At 44.9% G+C, this 14633-nt stretch overlaps 2 protein-coding genes across 2 annotated transcripts in view; both read right to left on the bottom strand.

Moving 5' to 3' along the window:
- Nucleotides 1–2792, bottom strand: part of sec14l7 (SEC14-like lipid binding 7) — a gene marked incomplete at both ends in the record, with an annotated part of 6617 nt that extends 3825 nt beyond the window's left edge. Inside the window, 3 exons of the mRNA XM_079235305.1 lie at nucleotides 91–134; nucleotides 1330–1405; nucleotides 2739–2792. Of these exons, the coding sequence (XP_079091431.1) occupies nucleotides 91–134; nucleotides 1330–1405; nucleotides 2739–2792 (174 nt within the window). The remainder of the gene's footprint in view (nucleotides 1–90; nucleotides 135–1329; nucleotides 1406–2738) is intronic.
- A 4933-nt stretch (nucleotides 2793–7725) lies between these two features.
- zfyve16 (zinc finger, FYVE domain containing 16) overlaps nucleotides 7726–14633 on the bottom strand; it is a gene marked incomplete at both ends in the record, with an annotated part of 16426 nt that continues 9518 nt past the window's right edge. Inside the window, 12 exons of the mRNA XM_079235277.1 lie at nucleotides 7726–7884; nucleotides 8737–8913; nucleotides 9263–9368; nucleotides 9860–10022; nucleotides 10101–10181; nucleotides 10254–10404; nucleotides 10881–10985; nucleotides 11149–11231; nucleotides 11866–12090; nucleotides 13195–13350; nucleotides 13461–13583; nucleotides 14120–14324. Of these exons, the coding sequence (XP_079091403.1) occupies nucleotides 7726–7884; nucleotides 8737–8913; nucleotides 9263–9368; nucleotides 9860–10022; nucleotides 10101–10181; nucleotides 10254–10404; nucleotides 10881–10985; nucleotides 11149–11231; nucleotides 11866–12090; nucleotides 13195–13350; nucleotides 13461–13583; nucleotides 14120–14324 (1734 nt within the window). The remainder of the gene's footprint in view (nucleotides 7885–8736; nucleotides 8914–9262; nucleotides 9369–9859; nucleotides 10023–10100; nucleotides 10182–10253; nucleotides 10405–10880; nucleotides 10986–11148; nucleotides 11232–11865; nucleotides 12091–13194; nucleotides 13351–13460; nucleotides 13584–14119; nucleotides 14325–14633) is intronic.

Genomic DNA, 14633 nt, shown 5'->3' with positions numbered 1-14633 from the left:
AGAGAGAGAGAGAGAGATAGAGAGACAGAGAGAGACAGACAGGTTAACCCTCCTCCGTATGAAACACCTCTCAGGTGTGTAGAGACTCACCTTTCTGATCATGACCTCAGCTTTCTGCACATTGAAGCTCCGCGCTGCAGAAAGGCAGAAACACATGAACCTGATCATAAAGTAGAGACTGAAGCTGAAGAGTATTTTATTTTCATGCCACTTAACACACAAATATCTCACGTATACTTTTACTACGACAGCTCAAGTACTTGAAGTTTAAATGAACACATGTATGTCCGTAAGGGAGATTTGTGAATGTTTCGCCAGTTTGTCGAATAATTTCAGATTTCTTAACAATAAAAAACCTTTTAATACATATTTTATTATTTTTTTAAGTCAAGTGAGGAGAACTGTCCTCAGCCGATGCCAATATTGATCTCCCGTCCCAGAGTCCCTTTATTGATCGACCTCTCTGACCTGTGGAGCAGTGAACAGACGGGACGTCCTGCAGCTCAACAGGAGAGCGAGGAGAGAGAAGCTCCTCAAGACGACTTCATGTCTGCGTATCAAATCAACTTCTTATTGCGTTTTAGAAGCTTAGTTTAAAGGAGCGGGAAAAGGACATTCTGTTAAAACCTCTGCAGCTTTTCGGAGGTCGAGTTTTGTTCAGCGTAAAACAAACATTTACTGTGGGATAAGACTTCTGAGCCGAGGCCGTTCAAACCCTGCTGGGTTAGCAAATACTTTACGTTTCACGGCCGCCGGGCCAGAATGTTATAGGAAACACATTACTGATTAACCAGCACAGGGATGGACATTGGTTGATATTTTGGGAAATGTGCCTTAATGCTGAGAGTTGGACGAGAAGATTGATACCACACATGTCTGTTAAATAGGAAGCTACAGAGTGCAGGCGGTTAGCTTAGCTTAGCACAAAGACCGGAAACAGCCAACGCCGTCGTGCACCAATATAATAAATATCTTCTTTCTTTAAACTCAAAAGTGTGACAAAGAAAAACTTGTTTTTTTTTAAAACCTCACAAGGAGCCAAGCTAGCTGTTTCCCTCGGTTTCTATTCATTATGCTAAGCTAAGCTAAGCATCTGCAAGCTGTAGCTTTCATATTTAGCGCACAGTGGTATAGAGCTGAACAAAGAACTCTTAAATTGCCCAAAATGCCAAAGAAGTCCTACGTAATTCTCAGTTGCCAGTTTCTTAGGTACACCTGGTTTAATCCTCTTATGCTAAATAACAAACGCAGCTTCAGTCTCATGTTGATGTGAACACATTTAATCTGGTTTTGCAGCGTAAACTGGTAAAGAGCGCTTCATTTCCTCACCTCTGAGCCAGCGGAGCAGGTAGTGGTCGTGCTGCGCCGGCAGGTCGGGCAGGACGTCCTGGATCCGGCCCCGAAACTGGAGGCCGAGAACCAGACGGAGCAAAAACATCAATCACACATTTAAAAAAAAAGTTGTATTATTTATTTAAGGAATAGTTTGACGTGTTCAAGATGAGATGATTGATACGACTCCAATATCCAGCGATACGATCAAATATTAGCTTAGCTTAGCATAAAGACTGGAAACGGGTGGGAACAGCTAGCATGGCCTCTTTAAAGCTCCCCGATTATTTTACACCTAGTTTATTTAATCTGTACAAATAATACACAAAATACACATAATCCTCTTTAAAAATGAAAAGTATTATTTTACACGTCGGATTAAAGAAGAAGAAGACATAATGTGTTATTTAATGAGTTTCTATATGCTATGCTAAGCTAACCGGCTGCTTTATATTTACTGATCTACAGACTATAATTAGGATAACGCTCGGTGAGAACCTTTCTTTTAGGAGTATTTCATTACAATTATCAGTGACCATTTAAATAATTTATTAAAAGTAATTTTACAAGCAAACTTTCCAACCAGATGACAGACAATTAATTTAGAAAATAACTGATAGATTAGTTTATAATAACAATTGTGATACAGATAACTGTTTTGTTATTGCGACACACCCTGAACTTTTAGTCTAATTTATAAAGTATATTCATATAAGTTAACAAATAGTACTGCAATGTAGGATTTTATAGGAATATCTGAGTAATATTACCTTCACTGGAGGAAGAACTCAGTAAATAACAATTAAAAAAACTTTCTTACATAAAATAATGGTTCAAAGTGTTATATTATTACTATATAATCTATATTATTGGATTTATTTGCAATTCAATTTGCAATTAATTAAGATTTTAAGAAAGTTTAATTTACCGATTCAAAAAAATCATCCCTTCTTTTAGATTAAACCTAATTAAAAAGCAACAAGTTATGAATGTATTTTTACTTATTTTGCTCTTTTTCGGGAGGAATATTGAATAATTTAAACCTTTTTGGGTCTTGAACATGACAAGAGGAACCGTTAATAACACATTGTATTTTATATGATTTTATATAATATTATTATGTTTTTCTATGTAAAATATTGACCTGAATAATAGTAGAATACAATGGGAATACTCATGTAAAGCACCTCAAAGTGTGTACATGTACAACAGAGGTAAAGAGTATTCATAAGAGTATTAATGAACAGGCAGCAGTCAGCTGGAGTTACCATAACACCCTGTGAAACCACAACAAGAGAAACCTAGAGACCAAACACCGACGCCTCTGAGCATCAACACAGGTGATCAATGCTCAGGTGATCAATGCGTTTAGTGAAATCAATAATCATTACATGTATTCTTGTTACCTCCGTTAATATCTCCGCCTGTTTGGGGCTCAAGTCTCCAACTCGTCCGCTCATCGCTGCTGTGAATGAAGCCAAGTGGAGGGAAACTGCAGGTAGACAGACAGGCCACGCCCCCTGACACGCCCCCATGTGCACGCACACACACACACACACACACACACACACACACACACACACACACACACACACACACACACACACACACACACACACACACACACACACACAGACTTTCACCTTTAGCTGGAGCTCTTTATTGCGACAGTCTGTTATTTGGAAGATCATTTCTCAGAAAAAATAAGATGAAAATGTTTAGAAAGAAACAAGAATGTTTAGCAAGAAAAAAATCTTGCTAATAATTATAATTAAAAACATTTTTGAATTAATGACAAAATATTCACAGGAAGTTAAATAAACATTAGTGGAAGAAAAATAAAGTAGTATTGTAGAAAGTGAAAGTCCTGCATTTACATTTTTTTTTACATAAGTTGCATATTTAGTTTTTGTATTGTCTAATTTTATAATAATACATCATTTAATTCTAGATAATATTTTGCATTGTATGTTTTCCAAAGGAACTCAAGTTATTTAATAAATGTAGTCGAGTTATAGAGAACAATATTTCCCTCTGTTGTTGTAAATTAGAAACAAGATAAAAACTAGAGAAAAATAAAAAGACAAAAACAATGAAAAGAAATTGAAGACAAATAAAAAGATCACAAACAGAAATATTGTGTCATAAAACTCATTTTATTCTTTAAATACTGGAGTTATTCAGACGGACGATAGGACCCAGATACCAGGTTCCCCAAATAAAAGCTGGTGTTCATGAATAAATAGACGTTTACACAGAAAAAGGAAACTTTGACAAAGTTGAAAGTTATTTTGATCGTACAGAGAAAATATAATAATTTACCTCCACAAATGTGACGGCCCTGATCGGTATCGAGTACGGAGGAAACCAGTTCAATCGTTCTGTTCCCAAAGTTTAAATAATAAAGGAGATCAGCCAGAAGTCCTGAAACTCTGTGAGCACGTTTCAGGTCGTTTGCACAGCTGCTGAAACGTCCGCTTCCCTTCGACCGCTCCACGTCGGATCTCAGATTATTTGGGGGCGCAGCCTTCGACTGCATTTGATTAAACTCCAGGATCACAGAATGTTTCTTTTGTCTTCTTTGTGATTCATGTTGAACATTTTGGAGATTCGAGTTTCTGCCCCGAAGCATTTTGTTCATTATGTCCTGCAGACAACGCCGAAAGTCCTGTAGTCTACGTCCTGTAGTCTACGTCCTGCATACAACGCCTACGTCCTGTAGTCTACATTCTGTAGTCTACGTCCTGTAGTCTACGTCCTGCAGACAACGCCTACGTCCTGTAGTCTACGTCCTGTAGTCTACGTCCTGCAGACAACGCCTACGTCCTTTAGTCTACATTCTGTAGTCTATGTCCTGCAGTCTACGTCCTGTAGTCTACGTCCTGCAGTCTATGTCCTGTAGTCTACGTCCTGCAGACAACGCCTACGTCCTGTAGTCTACGTCCTGTAGTCTACGTCCTGCAGACAACGCCTACGTCCTTTAGTCTACATTCTGTAGTCTATGTCCTGCAGTCTACGTCCTGTAGTCTACGTCCTGTAGTCTACGTCCTGCAGTCTATGTCCTGTAGTCTACGTCCTGCAGACAACGCCGAAAGTCCTGCAGTCTACGTCCTGCAGTCTACGTCCTGCAGTCTACGTCCTGCAGACAACGCCTACGTCCTGTAGTCTACATTCTGTAGTCTACGTCCTGTAGTCTACGTCCTGCAGACAACGCCTACGTCCTGCATACAACGCCTACGTCCTGTAGTCTACATTCTGTAGTCTACGTACTGTAGTCTACGTCCTGCAGACAACGCCTACGTCCTGTAGTCTACGTCCTGTAGTCTACGTCCTGCAGACAACGCCTACGTCCTGTAGTCTACGTCCTGTAGTCTACGTCCTGCAGACAACGCCTACGTCCTTTAGTCTACATTCTGTAGTCTATGTCCTGCAGTCTACGTCCTGTAGTCTACGTCCTGCAGACTACGTCCTGCAGACAACGCCGAAAGTCCTGCAGTCTACGTCCTGCAGTCTACGTCCTGCAGTCTACGTCCTGCAGTCTACGTCCTGCAGACAACGCCTACGTCCTGTAGTCTACATTCTGTAGTCTACGTCCTGTAGTCTACGTCCTGCAGACAACGCCTACGTCCTGCATACAACGCCTACGTCCTGTAGTCTACATTCTGTAGTCTACGTACTGTAGTCTACGTCCTGCAGACAACGCCTACGTCCTGTAGTCTACGTCCTGTAGTCTACGTCCTGCAGACAACGCCTACGTCCTGTAGTCTACGTCCTGTAGTCTACGTCCTGCAGACAACGCCTACGTCCTTTAGTCTACATTCTGTAGTCTATGTCCTGCAGTCTACGTCCTGTAGTCTACGTCCTGCAGACTACGTCCTGCAGACAACGCCGAAAGTCCTGCAGTCTACGTCCTGCAGTCTACGTCCTGTAGTCTACGTCCTGCAGACTACGTCCTGCAGACTACGTCCTGCAGACTACGCCTACGTCCTGTAGTCTACGTCCTGTAGTCTATGTCCTGTAGTCTACGTCCTGTAGTCTACGTCCTGCAGTCTACGTCCTGCAGACAACGCCTACGTCCTGTAGTCTACGTCCTGTAGTCTACGTCCTGTAGTCTACATTCTGCAGACAACGCCGACGTCCTGTAGTCTACATTCTGTAGTCTACATTCTGCAGGCAACGCCTACGTCCTGTAGTCTACATTCTGCAGGCAACGCCTACGTCCTGTAGTCTACATTCTGCAGGCAACGCCTACGTCCTGTAGTCTACGTCCTTTCAATGTTGCCTGCGTCCTGTAACATCTGGACAGAGCCAGGCCAGCCGTTTCCAGTCTTGATGCTAAGCTAAGCTAACTTGCTGCTAGCTGCATCTACTGAAAGATATGAGGCTTTTAATCAATTGACTCATTGGACTATCAGCAAGAAAGATTACAAGCATAAAAAAAGTTAGCAAATTTCGAATCGCTAAATCTTAGGAATGAAAAGAGAACAAAGGTGAGAGACGAAGAGACGTAAAGTTCTCATCAGCTGTGCAAATTCTCCTCTCAAACTGAAGCGGATATCATGAAATCTCTTTGACGTAAAATAAAATCATTGGTCTGAAGCTAAAAAAAGTCAGCAATGCGAGAGTAACGGCGAGCGGCAGAAGCACCTGGTGAAATCAGAACGGAGAAACGACAGAAAGACGTTTTAAATGAAGTCTCATTACTTTCAGAAACACATTAGCAAAATAACTCGTCTGAAGAGGACGCTCCAGACGGGACAGAGGAACGGAGGAATCCTCCGCTGGCGTTGAGCCGAGCTTCAACGTTAAAACACGACGGGCCTCGAGCGAGAACCGCTACGCAGAACGTTCTCCGAGGAACGGACAAAACGCTTCTTTCGTGGGAAAATGCTGCCGTCGCACAGACCTGTGATCTATACGCTCTGCTCGAGAGACACCAGACTCCTTTGACAGAACAGTGACTTGCATTGCAGAACACAGCTGTGCTACTTTGTAACACACGCATCCTCATGCCGGTCTCCAGGTGAGCCGCCTGACGGGAGCGACACCTGTCAACAACATGGCCGCCGTGTCAGAACCGTCTCCTCCGGTTTTCAAAGGTTCTTCCTTTTCACTTTTTTTTTTTTTTAGTGATACTTTTTTTTGTGGCAGAACGTCACGAGAACCGAAGTTGGACGTTCTCGCAGGAGGCCCGGCGTTCTATAAACACCGCATGTCGTGAAGGATCGGATCCTTTGGGAGGAAAACTAAATATAGAGTACTGCAGCCAGGAACAGCCCCTCGTTTAATAGCATTTCATTCATAAGCCCATATTAAAATATAATAAATACATCCAAATGTAGGGGGACATTCACTGAGGAACTCCGAGCTGACGCAGCCTGGAAGGATAAGGAGGAGAAGAAGAAGAAGAAGGATAAGGAGGAGGAGAAGAAGAAGAAGGATAAGGAGGAGAAGAAGAAGCAGAAGGATAAGGAGGAGAAGAAGAAGAAGAAGGATAAGAAGGAGGAGAAGAAGAAGAAGCAGAAGGATAAGGAGGAGAAGAAGAAGAAGAAGCAGAAGGATAAGGAGGAGGAGAAGAAGAAGAAGGATAAGGAGGAGGAGAAGAAGCAGAAGGATAAGGAGGAGGAGAAGAAGCAGAAGGATGAGAAGAAGAAGAAGAAGAAGAAGCAGAAGGATAAGGAGGAGAAGAAGAAGCAGAAGGATAAGGAGGAGGAGAAGAAGAAGCAGCAGAAGGATAAGGATGAGAAGAAGAAGAAGCAGCAGAAGGATAAGGAGGAGAAGAAGAAGAAGCAGAAGGATAAGGATGAGAAGAAGAAGAAGCAGCAGAAGGATAAGGAGGAGAAGAAGAAGAAGCAGAAGGATAAGGATGAGAAGAAGAAGAAGCAGCAGAAGGATAAGGAGGAGAAGAAGAAGAAGCAGAAGGATAAGGAGGAGAAGAAGAAGAAGCAGCAGAAGGATAAGGAGGAGGAGAAGAAGGGTTTGGTTGTATTTGGTCATGGTCCTTGTGTAGTGTTTGGCTTCTTGTGTTAAAGCAGCTTTGGTGAGGGCAAAAAAAAGAAGAAAGAAACTGTTTCATGTCAGTTTCCATCCCTCCGTGGAAACGTTCCCAAACCTCAGAGAGGGAACGTTGCAGCCGGCGACGGCTCGTCCTCCGGCTCGTCCTCCGGCTCGTCCTCCGGCTCGTCCTCCGGCTCGTCCTCCGGTGGCTGCTTTGTCCAACTGTGCAAATAAAAGAGCTGAGCGCCCGAACGTCCACAGCCTCTGTGTGTGTGTGTGTGTGTGTGTGTGTGTGTGTGTGTGTGTGTGTGTGTCTGTGTCTGTGTCTGTGTCTGTGTCTGTGTGTGTGTGTGTGTGTGTGTGTGTGTGTACACCTCCTGGTTCGTGTCCGTAACACTAGATGGTGTGTGTGATGAAGAGGAGGAACTCCATGTCCATGGCGGTCTGCGGCACGCTGGCTCCGCCCCCGTGGATGACGGGGATCAGAGCGCCGTCCAGCTCGTTCATGTAGCGCTGAGGGAGGAGGCGGCCGCCGGAGCCGGCCTGGTACTCCACCTGGGGGCGGAGCCAGAGACAGGAAGTCCTCAGATTACACTCAAGGTTCTGCAGCCAAGGCCAACACTTCTTTCTTCATAAACACTTTTAACGCTCGACTTGTTTCGCTACATGTTTGTATAAAAAGGAAATAAAGTGCTGAATAGTTTCAGTCCAACGCGACTCAAAATGACTTCTCTCTCTTCTTCAAGTCAAATGTCCTTTTTAAATCAGATTATATTGAATATTTCAACACAAGTTGAATGATTAAGAACGCAGCTTTTGTGCATTTCTTGGTAAAAGTCCTATTTCCTACTAATACTAGGAACTATTTCATTCTTCTTCTAAGATCGCCCTAAAAAACAAAACAACATTTAAATCTAATTTGGTTAATTTCGACCAAACTCTTTTTTTTTTTTTTCCAATAAATGGTAACTTTTTTGTTTTACTTGAAATATTCTGCTTCAAAAAAATTAACCCCCAAAAACTATAAATTTACCAAAAGCTCATATTTTTATATGAGATTATGGTAAAGTTTTACTAAATGTTTTACATAAATTTTACTTAATTTTTTACTTAATAAAAAAAAAAATTAAAGCAGAATATTTCATTCGTTTAAACTCTTTTTATTTATTTTTATAAATGTTAACTTTTTTTTGTACTTTTACTTTTTTCAATGATCAAACATGCACACAAAATTAACCACCAAAACTAACTTTACCAAAATCTCATATTTTTTATCCATCAATCCTTAATTGTTGGCGTTTAGCCTTTCAAAAACAACATTTTGTTATATTCATTAAAGCAGATTTTTGTCCTGAAAGCTTGATTCAAAAGCCTTTAAAGGTAAAATAAAGGTGAAGTAAACGTTACCATGTCCGCCTGTGTGGAGATGCGCAGCGACAGAGAGTTGATGCCGCAGGAGGCGAGAACGGCCAGGTGAGGCGTGAGCGCACTGCAGGCGGCCAGCGCCATCTCTTTCTGGAACACGCTGCAGGACGACAGCACCGCCTCCAGGCTGCAGGAGGGGGCCTTCAGCTGGTAGAACACCTGCAGTCACACACCTGGAGGTCACCTCTGGAACACTCACACACCTGGAGGTCACCTCTGGAACACTCACACACCTGGAGGTCACCTCTCTGGAACACTCACACACCTGGAGGTCACCTCTCTGGAACACTCACACACCTGGAGGTCACCTCTCTGGAACACTCACACACCTGGAGGTCACCTCTCTGGAACACTCACACACCTGGAGGTCACCTCTCTGGAACACTCACACACCTGGAGGTCACCTCTCTGGAACACTCACACACCTGGAGGTCACCTCTAGAACACTAACACACCTGGAGGTCACCTCTCTGGACGAGGGGTTCAGGTGCGGCTCGTTCAAACTCACCTCGGTGCAGCGGATGGTGCGTCCGTCCGACTGGAACTCCGTGTCCTGCTGCATCCTCACGCTGCGGACGCCGTCCAGAGGCCTCCCGTCCACCCCGCTGGTTCTGCTGCAGGGAGGGGCGGAGAACGTCACATGACAGAGAACGTCACACGACAGAGAACGTCACACGACAGCGACAGAGAACGTCACATGGTCACCTGACAACTTGTATGTTTATTTTAACTTTTAATTAAAAGTTCACTTCACAAGAGGAAGGAATCTTGCACTAAAAAGACAATTTAATTTTAATTAACCCTCTGAACTCGGGATTAAAAAAGCATGTTTTCCTGAACCGGCAAAACTACATTGTTTAAAACGTCATTATCGTGAGATTTTCATCTTTCCGACGGTCCTTGAACACATCATGTACGCGGCCAAACAGTGGAGTGAGCAGTGGAGTGAGCATAGGAGTGAGCATAGGAGTGAGCAGTGGAGTGAGCAGTGGAGTGAGCAGTGGAGTGAGCAGTGGAGTGAGCAGTGGAGTGAGCAGTGGAGTGAGCATAGGAGTGAGCATAGGAGTGAGCAGTGGAGTGAGCATAGGAGTGAGCCGGTCCTTACCCCGTGTTGACGGCTGAACTCAGGTCGACCCAGCGGACGCTGACGTTCTCCCTCAGCTCTCCTCCGTCGTTGCGGCCGCACGGGATGTGGAAGTCCGTCTGCTCCCTCAGGGCGCCGCGCAGAGCCTCCATGGTCTCCGGAGGGATCTGAACCATCAACCCGTCTGAGGACAACACTCCAGTTACGGCGCGTCATGAAACTAAGAACCAGTCGAGCGTCTGAGGAGGAAACGTCACTTTACCCTCAACGATGCTGGACTTGGCGATGAAGCCTGACGACGCCTTCAGGGCCCCGTTGAACACCACGAAACTGGCCCCGGTCACTGAAACAAAGACACAGAATGACGTCGTCGCTCTTCTTCTTCTTCTCCTCCTTTATTGGCGGCGGCCCTCACCTGTGCGGGTCTTGCCCGGCTTGCTGCTGGCCTGCGTCTGGTAGTTTCCCTCCTCGCCCTGGAAGCACACCAGGTGGGAGTCGGCCTCCGCGCTGAAGCGCGCCCCGATGCTGATGACGTGCTCGTTGGACGCGTTCACCACCTTCTGCATCTGAGGACGAGCACACGGCTTCAGCCCTGCGTGCACTAATACACACTGAGCGTGTATTAATACACACTGAGCGTGTATTAATACACACTGAGCATACTCCAGTACTGGGAAGAGGCCTGCTTCAAAAACCTTGAAGTAAAAGTACTTCAAGGAAAATGTTCCCCGTCTGTGTTTTAATATCATATCTGATGTTTCTGGATTCATATTCCTGCTGCATGTTAACTCCTCTATATCCAGTTTAATATACATGTACCTCTGAGGTGTAGTACAGTAAAAAGTACAACATGTACCTCTGAGGTGTAGTACAGTAAAAAGTACTACATGTACCTCTGAGGTGTAGTACAGTAAAAAGTACTACATGTACCTCTGAGGTATTAAATATCTCTAACTTCAGTAAACATGGAAACATTAAAGCGACACCGATCTGCTCATCAAAGCAGCTATGTTTATTTCCCAGAATGCCGTTGTGCCGGTACCTCGTGGAAGCTGCGCTTGGGGATGTCGATGTAGCTGTGGCCCATCTCCATGTGGATCCTCAGGCCCTCCACCACCGACAGGCTGTACTGGTAGTTCCTCAGGTCCTGTGGGAGCAACGGCAAAAACATCTTATTGTAATGTCTGGATTTCTTAGTTTGTTCCTTTTAAATTAAAATCAATACGGAACGAAAACAAGAGAAACCGTACAAGTGAAACTCTGGTAGGTTTCAGCTGAAGTACGAGACTTAGTTGTGTTTCATTACTCACAGCCAGCAGGTTCATGATGGTGTGTCCCGTCTCTCGGTACACGGAGTCCCGGAAACGGACACTGGTCAACGTGGTGGGATAAACTGGGAGAGAGAAATACCAGTTAGTGACGTCACTGTAGTGAAACATCTATAACTGAAGGTTATATGAAGCGTGGCGACTCATTTACAGATTTATAGGAAGTCGTTTTGGATTAAAATAACCTTCAGAGCTGAAAACTATTATGAAAAAGTCCACAAAAAAAAGTTAAAAAAAAATTGGAAAAATGTGTTTACATCAGTAATAGAGTTACATTACGATGCGTTCAGGCTCTGCTCAGTGAAAATGAGTACCGGCTGAAGGTAAATGATAACTCATGATGCGTTCAGGTGTAATCTAGTAAAATGTGGTGTTGGTGATGAACTAGAATAAATCCAGATGTTTCACATGAATATAAAATAGATGTTAGAGATGAATTATGATGTTTAACTAAAACTAAATAAATAAGAACTAAACCTTTCTGAAGAACTTATTTAAAAAAAAAAAAAAAAAAACATAAATGAAATTATATAATAGTACAAATTCAAAAAAGAATCAGTAAAGATGACTTCATCTAAGTAAAAGGACGACATTGAAGATCAGCTGCTAGAACAATAATATTTAAAAAAAGGATTTGGGTCCACGATAATGGAATCATAAAAACATAGCGTCTCTAAAGTGATATCTACTGCTACACACCGCTGTACTCGGCCCCGAGCCGCAGCAGCAGCCTCAGTGGGAACACCTTGGCCCAGGGAACCTCCAGCCTCTGGACCAGCAGCCCGAACAGGAAGGGCGCGGCCGGCAGCTCCAGCCCCTCCAGAGGCTGGCCGGCGGGGGGGAAGAACAGCATGCCGGCGTGGTCCTTACTGCCCAGGAAGCTGCTGGTGAACGTCACGTTGTCCAGATCCTCCAGCAGCTTGCCTGCACAGGCAATGAGGAGGGGTTAGAGGTAGACCTGCAGGTGTGGCTATAGAGGTAAGAGGTAGTCCTGCAGGTGTGGCTATAGAGGTAAGAGGTAGTCCTGCAGGTGTGGCTATAGGGGTTAGAGGTAGACCTGCAGGTGTGGCTATAGGGGTTAGAGGTAGACCTGCAGGTGTGGCTATAGAGGTAAGAGGTAGTCCTGCAGGTGTGGCTATAGGGGTTAGAGGTAGACCTGCAGGTGTGGCTATAGAGGTAAGAGGTAGACTTGCAGGTGTGGCTATAGAGGTAAGAGGTAGACCTGCAGGTGTGGCTATAGGGTTAGATGTAGACCTGCAGGTGTGGCTATAGAGGTAAGAGGTAGACTTGCAGGTGTGGCTATAGAGGTAAGAGGTAGACCTGCAGGTGTGGCTATAGGGTTAGATGTAGACCTGCAGGTGTGGCTATAGAGGCAAGAGGTAGACTTGCAGGTGTGGCTATAGGGTTAGAGGTAGACCTGCAGGTGTGGCTATAGAGGTAAGAGGTAGACTTGCAGGTGTGGCTATAGGGGTTAGAGGTAGACCTGCAGGTGTGGCTATAGGGTTAGATGTAGACCTGCAGGTGTGGCTATAGGGGTTAGATGTAGACCTGCAGGTGTGGCTATAGGGGTTAGAGGTAGACCTGCAGGTGTGGCTATAGAGGTAAGAGGTAGACCTGCAGGTGTGGCTATAGGGGTTAGAGGTAGACCTGCAGGTGTGGCTATAGAGGTAAGAGGTAGACCTGCAGGTGTGGCTATAGGGGTTAGAGGTAGACCTGCAGGTGTGGCTATAGAGGTAAGAGGTAGACCTGCAGGTGTGGCTATAGGGGTTAGAGGTAGACCTGCAGGTGTGGCTATAGAGGTAAGAGGTAGACCTGCAGGTGTGGCTATAGGGGTTAGAGGTAGACCTGCAGGTGTGGCTATAGGGGTTAGATGTAGACCTGCAGGTGTGGCTATAGGGGTTAGAGGTAGACCTGCAGGTGTGGCTATAGGGGTTAGAGGTAGACCTGCAGGTGTGGCTATAGGGGTTAGATGTAGACCTGCAGGTGTGGCTATAGGGGTAAGAGGTAGACCTGCAGGTGTTGCTCTACCTTTCTGGGCCTCCTGGTAGATGTTCAGGTAAAGCGTGAACAGGTCCTTCGGGAGCGTCTTCTCTTCCGGTAAACACTCCAACAGGAACACCAGCTCCCTCTGGCCCAGAGCCTGGAGGCCGCTGGAGCCAAAGCACCAGCACTGACGACTGCAGTCTGGGGGGGGGGGGGGGGGGGGGGGAGTCAACAGGAGACGAGCACCTAAACATGATGGAAGGTATATATATATGATGGAATATATACATCTCCAGATGAGGTGTACTCACACGTCACCAGCTTCACGTTGACCAGCAGGTTTGCGTTCAGGACGAACGTCAGCGGGCGAGGCCCTCCCTCCTCCAGCAGGTGCAGGATCTGGCAGGGGGCGGGGCTTTCCTCCACCAGGACATCTGGAGGAGAGAACAACATGAAGACAAGCAGCGGAGAGTATTGTCCTAAAAAAAAAATTAAGAATATTGTCCAAATCTTTTTTTTTTTTTAAATGAACATTTATTCATTTATTTTATTTCTTCTATTGTATAGTCGCAACAGAAGCTACCAGGAGGGGGCGCTGTGTTCGTTAACTAATGACTGTAGTCTGGTCTTGAAGAAATAAAAAAGCTAAGATATCGGAACCAAATCGGGATGAAATTATATATATTCTGAAAACCTGAAACTAAAAATAAATATATAGAAAATAAAAACAAAACTTTCTGAGAAACTAAATTAAATAACTCACTCTGAAAACTAAAAAAATAATCCTAAAATGAAATTGCAAAGTGAAAACGTTCTAAATAAAATTAGAAGGTTTTCAACACGTAAAGCTGCACACGCGTTCAGGTAGTGCGTCTGAAAGGAGATAAACATAAACACAAACAAACAAACACAATCGTAAACACAAACATAAGGTAAACACAAACGTAAACACAAACACAACTCAACCCACCCCCCGCCTCGTCCTCCCCGGTGGCGATGAGCAGCGGCGGCAGGTCGTGCTCGTGGTCCGGCAGCAGGCTGGGGACCCGGGCCACGCAGGAGCCGACCCCCGAGAGCAGGCTGTAGTCCCAGGGGCCCGAGGCGGGGGCCCGCTCCACCTGCACCGCCGCGGAGGCCTCGGGGGCGGAGCCTCCGACCTCGACCTCCGACCCCGGCTGAAACACGAGGCATTAGTACACGTTCATGTTTTTACTCCACAATACTTAGATATTGATCCTCCATGAAGCGGACGAATAAGGGATACGTGTAGAAAGTACTTCTCCATAGTCAGAGGATCACTACAGTAGAATCTATATCAGTTCACCTCTTTACCTTTCTAACGGGGAACTGAAGCATTCATCTTCACTCTCTTCAAACACACTGCTGCTTCCTGCTCCTCCATCTGGTGGTGTGTTTGTGTTGAGAGAATCTGAATTAACATTTTAAAACACTAAAGCCACACAATAACACAAACACACAACAGA

Source organism: Taurulus bubalis, assembly GCF_910589615.1.
Source record: "Taurulus bubalis genome assembly, chromosome: 19".
Classification (NCBI taxonomy): Eukaryota; Metazoa; Chordata; class Actinopteri; order Perciformes; family Cottidae; genus Taurulus; species Taurulus bubalis.
Note: the sequence above shows the minus strand (reverse complement) of the source record. Positions and strands in the feature narration are given on the sequence as shown.